Source organism: Bufo bufo, chromosome 3 (genome assembly GCF_905171765.1).
Source record: "Bufo bufo chromosome 3, aBufBuf1.1, whole genome shotgun sequence".
In the NCBI taxonomy this organism is placed as follows: domain Eukaryota; kingdom Metazoa; phylum Chordata; class Amphibia; order Anura; family Bufonidae; genus Bufo; species Bufo bufo.
The window spans coordinates 493,942,309-493,952,608 of record NC_053391.1 but is presented as its reverse complement, the minus strand read 5'-3'; the positions used below and the strand labels follow the sequence as shown (position 1 = coordinate 493,952,608).

At 45.2% G+C, this 10,300-nt stretch overlaps 1 protein-coding gene across 1 annotated transcript; it reads right to left on the bottom strand.

The window, feature by feature from the left end:
• Window positions 1-9,155: 9,155 nt before the first annotated feature.
• Window positions 9,156-9,651, bottom strand: LOC120995858 (60S ribosomal protein L27-like). The gene has a single exon (XM_040425317.1). The coding sequence runs from the start codon at window positions 9,616-9,618 to the stop codon at window positions 9,208-9,210; it is 411 nt and encodes a 136-aa protein (XP_040281251.1). The 5' UTR covers window positions 9,619-9,651; the 3' UTR covers window positions 9,156-9,207.
• Window positions 9,652-10,300: the final 649 nt, after the last annotated feature.

Below are 10,300 nucleotides of genomic sequence, written 5' to 3'. Positions count from 1 at the left end.
TATATCACATAATGGAGGGCCTCATTCACATTGTGGTACAATAGTTCAGGTAGTTGGACTCCTACACTCATAAAGCCTATGCACTAAGTGAAAGGGCTGCCAAAAATTACAAGGAACTGGCACTCCAAAACACCCTTTGTTACACATAAAGGAGGGCATCATACACACCCTTGAAAAATTATGATTGATGGCCTGCTGGTGACCCTCAAAAACATTTGGAGCAAGGGCCTGCTGATCTGACCATCTATAACATTAAGGGCTAGGGCCTGCTGCCGCATTGGTAACTCTAGATAACCTCTGGGTGATTGCACGTACCCGTGATAGCGACGATCCAGTTGGATGTCTGCCCTATCAACTTTTGATGTTCTTTTCTGCGCCTACCATGGTGATCACGGGTAACGGGGAATCAGGGTTCGATGTGGGAGAGGGAGCCTGGGAAAGGGCTACCACATCCAAGGGAGGTCAATGTCTGAAATCTGATTGGCTGTTGTTGCCTTGCCGCTTTTTTTCCTAATTGTGAACCACCCAGAGAGTGTGGGACAAGTTATTAAAGCACAAGCATCCAAGGAAGGCAGCAGGCGCATGGCAATTACCCACTCCCTACTCGGGGAGGTAGTGACGATAACAATACAGCACTCTTTAGAGGCCCTGTTATTAGAATGAGTACACTGTCTGCTAACGAGGATCTATTGGAGGGCATGTCTGGTGCCAGCAGCCAACTTGCTCCCGGCCTTCACAACGTTCACCCAGTGTGCCATCATGGTGAGGATTGTGTTGACCAGACTCTTGGCTACTGAGACTGGACTTGTAGGTGAGGACCTGCTGCCGCTTTGTTGACTCTAGATAACTTCTAGGCGATTGCACGTCCCCGTGACAGCGACAATCCATTTTGATGTCTTCCCTATCAACTTTGGAGCAATTTTTCAACAAGGACCTTCTGGTATAGTACCGTTTTGCTTGTCCTCTCCACCAGAGGAATGAGATATGAGAAGTTCTCTTTGTAGCGGGGGTCGAGAAGGGTGAACAACCAGTAATCCGTGTTGTCTAAAATGCGTATAACGCGCGGGTCATGGGAAAGGCAGACTAACATGAAGTCAGCCATGTGTGCCAGAATACCAACATGCAAGACTTTGCTGTCGTCATCAGAAGGTGAAATGACCCTGTAAAAGATTGTAGGTGAGTGCCTGCAGGTGAGCTGACCCTGTAAAAAATTATATGCAAGGGCCTGCAGGTGAGCTGACCCTGTAAAACATTATATGTGAGGGCCTGCAGGTTAGTTGACCCTGTAAAACATTATATGCGAGGGCCTGCAGCTGAGCTGACCCTGTAAAAAATTATATGCGAGGGCCTACAGGTGAGCTGACCCTGTAAACCATTATATGTGAGGGCCTGCAGGTGAGCTGACCCTGTAAAACATTATATGCCAGGGCCTACAGTTTAGCTGACCATGTAAAACATTATATGTGCGAGCCTACAGGTGAGCTAACCCTGTAAAATATTATATGCGAGGGCCTGCAGGTGAGTTGACCCTGTAAAACATTATATGCGAGGGCCTGCAGGTGAACTGACTCTGTAAAACATTATATGCCAGGGCCTGCAGGTGAGCTGACCCTGTAAAAAATTATATGCAAAGGCATTATATGCGACGAATAAGCATGTTGATATGATGGAAGAGGAGGAGGAGTATGAGAAAAGGAAGATTTAACCATATACCCTTTTTGTGGTGGAAAGGGTGCATGGGAATTCAGTGTATTGAGTAAATTAAATCTCGGAGAAAAATTTAATATATAGCAATAGTATAAGTGTCCGTGAAAGTGAATATTAACCTAGAGATTGGACCCTTTTAAAATGTAGCTTTTATTGGTTCAATTAAAAAGCAAAATATATCACCCTATGATAACTGGGTGACCGAAAAAATATATATCAGGACAGGATATCGCCCAGCTACCACCGTAAATTGGTGAAAATAATAAATAAGATGTAAATAGTGCAAATTCCAAGGGCACTTATGACATTAATGAGAGGTGTGGGATTTGGGGAAAGGTTAGGGCACTTGTGATTGGTGCTGGGGATGATTCTCTCCCTGTACCCGCCCTAGGTTAACCCTTTGCCCAGAGATTATCCCTGATGGTGGGATCGCCCTGTCCCCGTACCAACCCTGTCTGGCCCTGTACAACCCTGTACATTGGGAATTTCACATATATACTGATGTCAATTTTAACCCTGACGCGTTTCCCCACCACGGTTCATCAGGGGGTTGGTTAGAGGAGGATAATTGTTGTAGATAACATCATAGATCAAAGCAGGATAAATAGATAAAAAATATATACTATGTCCTGGATGATACCGTGAGTCAGGCCATACTTGGGGCTGGATAACTCACATAGACTCTCTTATTGGTGAAGAGGGATGTCACTAGTGATATACCCCAGTGATGTCCGGACTGCCACCTGCCGTATTTGGTAACTGCCATACCTCTCATTAATGTCATAAGTGTCCTTATTTATTATTTTCACCAATTCACGGTGGTAGCTGGGCGATATCCTGTCCTGATATATATTTTTTCGGTCACCCAGTTATCATAGGGTCATATATTTTGCTTTTTAATTGAACCAATAAAAGCTACATTTTAAAAGGGTCCAATCTCTAGGTCAATATTGATTAAATGAAACAACAAATTTAAAGTGCATTTGTTCATCCGCTTTCCCCTTGTGGAGTCAAGAAGTCTTGGGCAATCCAGGCCTTGTTCATTTTTATAAGAGAACACCTGTCAGCATTTTCAGTTGACAGGCGGATACGCTTATCTGTTATAATGCCACCAGCAGCACTAAATACCCGCTCATACAAAACGCTGGCGGCAGGGTAGGCCAGCACCTCCAAGGCGTAGAGCGCCAGTTCGTGCCACGTGTGCAGCTTGGACACCCAGTAGTTGTAAGGCACTGAGGGATCACTGAGGACGTCGACCCGGTCTGCCATGTACACCTTCACCATCTTCCAAAACTTTTCACTCCTTGTGACACTAGGCCGTGCATCAGGGTGAGGGTGCTGGCGGGGTGTCATGAAACTGTCCCAGGCCTTATAGAGTTTTGCCCTGCCTCTGTTGGAACTGCTGTGTGTTCCCCTTGTCTCCCCTCCTCGGTTAAACTAAGAAGTACAAGCGTTGTCAGATGGAAATTTTTCAACAAGGACCTTCTGGTATTGCACCGTTTTGCTCGTCCTCTCCACCTGAGGAATGAGAGATGAGAAGTTCTCTTTGTAGCGGGGGTCGAGATCGGTGAACACCCAGTAATCCGTGTTGTCAAAAATGTGTATAAAGCGCGGGTCGAGGGAAAGGCAGCCTAACATGAAGTCAGCCATGTGTGCCAGAGTATCAACAGGCAAGACTTCGCTGTCATCATCAGGAAGATAACTCTCAATCTCCTCATCCTCTTCCTCCTCGTATGCCCACCCACGCTGAACAGATGGAATTAAACTTCCATGAGTACTACCCTCTGTAGCGGAGGCAACTGTCTCCTGCTCCTCCTCCTCCTCCTCTTCATTATCCAATTCGTGCTGAGAAGACGAACGGAGGGTGGTCTGGCTATCACCCTGTGTAATGTCTTCTTCCCCCATTTCCACCTCTTCCACATGCAAAGCTTCGTCCTTAATTGTGAGCAGCGAACGTTTGAGTAGACACAGAAGTGGGATGGTTACGCTGATAATAGCATTATCGCCGCTCATCATCTTTGTTGATTCCTCAAAGTTTCTTAAAACGTTACAGAGGTCAGACATCCATGCCAACTCCTTGCTTCTGATTAGCGGAAGCTGACTGGAAAGGCGATGACCATGTTGCAGCTGGTATTCCACTACAGCCCTCTGCTGCTCACAAAGCCTGGCCAACATGTGGAACGTGGAGTTCTAGCGCCGGTGAGCTGGCAATTTCAAGCACTGCTGCAGCATTGACAGAACAGCTGAAGCTGTCGATGACTTGCAGAAATGTGCACACACGTGGCGCACCTTCACCAGTAGCTCAGGCAAATGTGGTAGGTTTTGAGAAAACGCTGAACCAGTTTAAGACATGGTTGTTTAAGACATGGGCAAGGCATGGTATGTGTGTGAGCTTGCCGAGCTCCTAAGCCGCCACAAGTTACGGCCATTATCAGACACAACCATGCCTGGTTGTAGGTTGAGTGGCGAGAGCCACAGCTCAGTCTTAGTCTCTTATCCCCTGCAACAGCTCTGCGGCGGTGTGCTGTTTGTCCCCTAAGTATATCAGCTTCAGCACGACCTGTTGACTCTTCCCCACTGCAGTGCTACACCAGCACAGCGCCACAAAAACAAAGGCCACCACGCAGTACTGCACTATGTGAACAGTTGTCTAACACAACATGTCTATTGCTATCAGGAGATACAGGTCAATTACCACTTATATGCAGACTTCTGCAAAATTAAAACCACCTGTGCCGAATGGGAGGAGTGCTGGTACCAGTAATAAAGAAGAAAAATTCTAATTGCATATATCAAAGGGAGAAAAACAGAACTGGATCGCACATCCACAATGCTACGTATGCTTTGATCTAATAAACTCACTTCTCAGCGCCATATTAAGTGTACATCCCCCCATACTACGGTACATGCTGTACAAGAGGCATTAGTGTACGTTATATTGGTAATTAGTATTGGTAATTAAATATAGTGGTAATTGACCTGTAGCTCCTGATAGCAATAGACATGTTGTGTTAGACAACTGTTCATATGGTGCAGTACTGCGTGGTGGCCTTTGTTTTTGTGGCGCCGTGCTGGTGGGTTGGTGGGGCCCAGTGCCATGGGTGGCATTGTCAGACTGCAGGGTTGCTGTTTGACTCCTGGGTCCTGCCGCCTACTAGGGCAGTGCCGCTTTGTCACCGCATTGTGCTGCGCCTTTTTGTCAGAGTAGGTCCCACTCAAAGAGGAGACCTTGGCGTTGTGAGTGGGCTTATGCCTTTTGATCAAAACGTACACTAATGCCTCTTGTACAGCATGTAGTATGGGGGGCTGTACCACGCACATGTCTAACACAACATGTCCATTGCTATCAGGAGCTACAGGTCAATTACCACTATATTTAATTACAAGTACAAATTACTAATATAACGTACACTAATGCCTCTTGTACAGCATGTACCGTAGTATGGGGGGATGTACACTTTAATATGGCGCTGAGAAGCAGGTTTAATTAGATCAAAGCATAGCATTGTGGATGTGCGATCCAGTTCTGTTTTTCTCCCCTTGATATATTCGTCCAACTTATTACGGTGCTTGGCTGCCATGTGGCGGATCATGCTGGTGGTGGTGAGGTTGCTAGTGTTCACGCCCCAGGTCATTTTGGTGTGGCACAGGTTGCAAACCTCTATTCTTTTGTCTTCTGCACTTTCCTCAAAAAAGTGTCATACTGTGGAACACCTCCCCCTTGGCAAGGGAGATTTACTCAAGGGGGTGCTCTGTGGAACAGTTGCAGGCCTGTTTGGTGTGGCCTGCCTTCTCCCTTTTGCCACCCCACTGCCTCTTCCAGCCTGTTGCGGTGCTGCAGATCCTTCCCCCTCTGTACTGCTGTCCTCGCTCGGCTTTCCACTTTACCAGGTTGGGTCAGTGACCTCATCATCCACCACCTCCTCTTCCACTTCCTCACTCTGATCATCCTCTTGATTTGTTGACCTAACCAAAACCTCAGTGATTGACAACTGTGTCTCATCCTCTTCATCAACCTCTTGAGACAGTAATTGCGGTTGACTCATTGGCAACTGTGTCTCATCATCGACCACCTCATTAAACACTAATTGCCGTTCCCCACAGTCATGTTCTAGTGACTGTGAATGCTGAAGAAGTTGGGAATCAGGGCACAAGATCTCATGTCCCTCTTCAAGTGTGCTTGGCAAGTGGGCCAAATCAAAATAATGGTGATGAAAAGAGCTCCTCGGAATTTCTGAGTGTGGGATCACTTGTTTGGCCAGACTCTCCATGGTGGAAGGAAGGAGGATCAGGGAGAGGATTCTGTTTACCAGACTCTTGGCTACTGAGACTGGACTTGGTGGAAGACAGGGTGGTGCTTTACCGACTGGAAGCATTATCTGCTGCAATCCACCCGACCACTTGGTCGCACTGGCCTGACTTCAAGAGTTTTGTCCTGCGATGCCCTGCAAACTGGGACATGAAGCTACGTATCATAGATGATTGTTTTTCTTGTGCTCTGGCAGCAGGTACAGTTTCACTGGGCCAAGGGCCACGGCCTCTGCGTAAACCAGCAGCATCACGGCTACTTCCCCATACTTTACTGCTCGCCTTCTTCATATTAAATGTTATATGCACTCTTGACACACAAGATGTGGCACAGATGTCACAGTTCACAGCAAGCACAGTATATGGAAAAAGTATGGAAAACTATGGAAAAAGTAAAATAGATTTCACTTATTTTTTTCCTATCTCTGGCCCTGACACACAGAAGGTATTGGACAGATGTCACAAGTCACTGCAGACACCCTCTTTAAAAAATGTATTGAAAATGAAGGAAAAAATATACTAGTTTTAACTTATATCTTACCTATCTCTGTCCCTGACACACAGAAGGTATTGGACAGATGTCACAAGTCACTGCAGACACCCTCTATAGAAAGAGTATTGAAAATGATGGGGGAAAAAAATGATGACTATATTATATTGCTGCCAGACAGCCACCACACACAATTGTCCTTAAACAGACTTTTGGGTCTTTGAAAAGTTTTTCAACTAAATAGATTGCCATCACACTCTTTACACTATCTGTCCCTTCCTAAGCGCAGCTCTTCCTGACTACAAATGAGCCGAACATGCGTCATCGGGTGCTATATAGCACCCAATGGCATGTTCCGGCCAGCCAATCACTGTAATGCCAGTAGCCAACATGGCTACTGGCATTACAGTGAGGTCAGTACTTACCTACACGTTAATTGGCTGCATAGCAGCCGCAAAACGTGCGGTCAGCAGTTCGGCCAAGCATGATCGCTCAGCACTACCAAACACACATGTAGCAGGTCAACCAGTTTGATAGGTACAAATCTGCTGACAGATGACCTTTAATATTTGGTAATATTAAGGGCTGTTTCACACGAACGAGTCCATTGCAGGAATCACGCTCAGTGTGTGAGTGTAATCCTCCGCTCTGGACTTGCAGGAGCGCACGGTATTATCATGATTTATAATGCTATGTGCCTCTGCTTGACCTTATTTCTACAGAATCATACTGACAGCTTAATGTCACTGATTCTGTGGAAAAAAGGCCATGCAGAGACACATAGCATTATAAATCATGATAATACCGTGCGCTCCTGCAAGTCCAGAGCAGAGGATCACACTAACACACGAAGCGTGATTCCCGCAATGGACTCGCTCGTGTGAAACAGCCCTAAGAATATTTGCATTCAACACAAAGTAAAAAAATAATTTATAGTAGAAATGTTCAAATTTTACATTAACCTTGCATAGTAACAAGGCATTTGCTTATACAGTCAGGTCTATAAATATTGGGACATCAACACAATTCTAACATTTTTGGCTCTATACACCACCACAATGGATTTGAAATGAAATGAACAAGATGTGCTTTAACTGCAGACTGACAGTTTTAAATTGAGGGTATTTCCATCTAAATCAGGTGAACGGTGTAGGAATTACAACAGTTTGCATATGTGCCTCCCACTTGTTAAGGGACCAAAAGTAATGGGACAGAATAATAATCATAAATCAAACTTTCACTTTTTAATACTTGGTTGCAAATCCTTTGCAGTCAATTACAGCCTGAAGTCTGGAACACATAGACATCACCAGACGCTGGGTTTCATCCCTTGTGATGCTCTGCCAGGCCTCTACTGCAACTGTCTTCAGTTCCTGCTTGTTCTTGGGGCATTTTCCCTTCAGTTTTGTCTTCAGCAAGTGAAATGCATGCTCAATCGGATTCAGGCAGGTGATTGACTTGGCCATGGCATAACATTCCACTTCTTTCCCTTAAAAAACTCTTTGGTTGCTTTTGCAGTATGCTTTGGGTCATTGTCCATCTGCACTGTGAAGTGCAATATTGCCCGAAACACTTCAGAATTTATCCTGCTGCTTTTGTCAGCAGTCACATCATAAATAAATACAAGAGAACCAGTTCCATTGGCAGCCATACATGCCCACGCCATGACACTACCACTACCATGCTTTACTGATGAGGTGGTATGCTTAGGATCATGAGTAGGGTTGAGCGAACTTTAGGATTTTTGGACCCCGGACCCGAACCCGAACATTTCCGTAAAAGTTTGGGTTCGGTGTTCAGCACTTTCTTGGCGCTTTTTGAAAGGCTGCACAGCAGCCGATCAACAAGTGTCATACTACTTGTCCCTAGAGGCCATCACAGCCATGCCTACTAATGGCATGGCTGTGATGGGCCAGAGCAGCATGTGACCCAGGCTCTATATAAGCTTGAGTCACGTAGCGCTGCACGTCACTCTGCTGTTACAAGTGTAGGGAGAGGATGCTGCTGGACTTGTGATTTCAGGGAGAGAATAGGAGAGAATCTAACTCAGCGATCTACAGAGAAATAGTTGTGTGGGTGCAGGGCACAATCGTTTTACCCTGCCCTGAGGCCATTGACCAAAAAAAAAATAACTTTTATAATTCTGTTAGTTAGGTGGGTGGAGGCGGCAATTTTATGCATGCTCAGTGCACCAGCACTGCATCTGAGCTTTTGGGACATTGCAAATCACAATTTTTTGGGGGCAAACTACAACATCTGGATTAGACAGTGTGCAATTTAAGGTAGAAATACACCCATCATTTTCTGGGGTTGAAAAAACACATTTTTCTTTTTCCAAAAACGGTATTTTCCAGATCTGCAAGTGTTAAATTCAAGTTTAATATATACAGCATTCATATTCTGTTAGCAAAAAAAAGACTTTTTGGGCAATCTACAACATCTGTATTAGTCAATGTCCAATTTAAGCTAAAAATACACCCATCATTTTCTGGGGTTTGAAAAACACACTTTTTTGACAAAAAACACTATTTTCAGGCCTTGCAGCATCAGCACGTGTGAAATTACAGGCTTATATACTGCTGTCAAATCGTTTGGACACAAAAAATTTAGTTGGCAGCCTTTGATGCAGATGTCCTTGTGAGATACACCCTTTTTTTTTTGGTTTTTCATAAACTTTAATGTTGGACCAAACGAACAGTGATTTAGAAACGCAGCGGCTGGAAGAACCACTTGTTTTTGCCTGTCCTGTACCTCTCCTCAAATTTTACTTTGGCTTCCCTCCTGGCTTTACGCTTTAAAGCTGGGTCCCTGAAAACATCCTTGTTCACCACAGTCTTGTCAAGAGGGATATCGACGGAGTATCTGGTTGGCATGAGGTGGTTGTAGTTGTACACCTTCACAAAAGACTTGATCTTGGACCGCTTGGCAATTCTCTTCTTGCCCATGGTGGCAGTCACCTTGCGGGGATAGCGGTCGATACCAGCAACCAGGGCGTGACTGTACTGATGGTCTGAGGTGCCATCATCGATGTTCTTTACAATGACAGCTTTGCGGCCAGCGTAGCGCCCTGCCAGAAAAAGGACGACTTTCCCGGGTTTCATAAACTTGCCCATTTTCGCTCCAGCTCAATGGCCGCCCTGAAAAGAAAAAGGTGAGATACACCCTTAATACATTTGGGTTACATTCAGAGATTTTAAATACCGCCATTTGGTGCACCAATATTGAATTCAGGCCTACAGAGGTTCAGGCCCTGTAAGATACCACCTCTACATACAGGGGTTTGAATTAGGCATTTGAAATACAGCCATTTGAAATACAGCCTTTTTGTGCAAAGAAATCTTTACTTCAGGCCTACACTGATTCAGGGCGTGTGTGATCCCCCCTATAGATACAGGGGTTTGATTCAGCCATTTGAAATACAGCCATTTTGTGCAAAGAAATCTTTACTTTAGGCCTACACTGATTCAGGGCGTGTGTGATCCCCCCTATACATACAGGGGTTTGAATTAGGCAATTGAAATACCGCCTTTTTGTGCAAAGATATATTTACTTCAGGCCTACACTGATTCAGGGCGTGTGAGATCCCCCCTATACATACATGGGTTTGATTCAGCCATTTGAAATACAGCCATTTTGTGCAAAGAAATCTTTACTTCAGGCCTACACTGTATCAGGGTGTGTGTGACCCCCCCCCCCCCTCCCCCTATACATACAGGGGTTTGAATTAGGCATTTGAAATACAGCCTTTTGTGCAAAGATATATTTACTTCAGGCCTACACTGATTCAGGGCGTGT

Bases quoted from the DNA above. Each gene is read 5' to 3' on its own strand.
- LOC120995858 (XM_040425317.1), bottom strand. From the start codon at position 9,618: ATGGGCAAGTTTATGAAACCCGGGAAAGTCGTCCTTTTTCTGGCAGGG.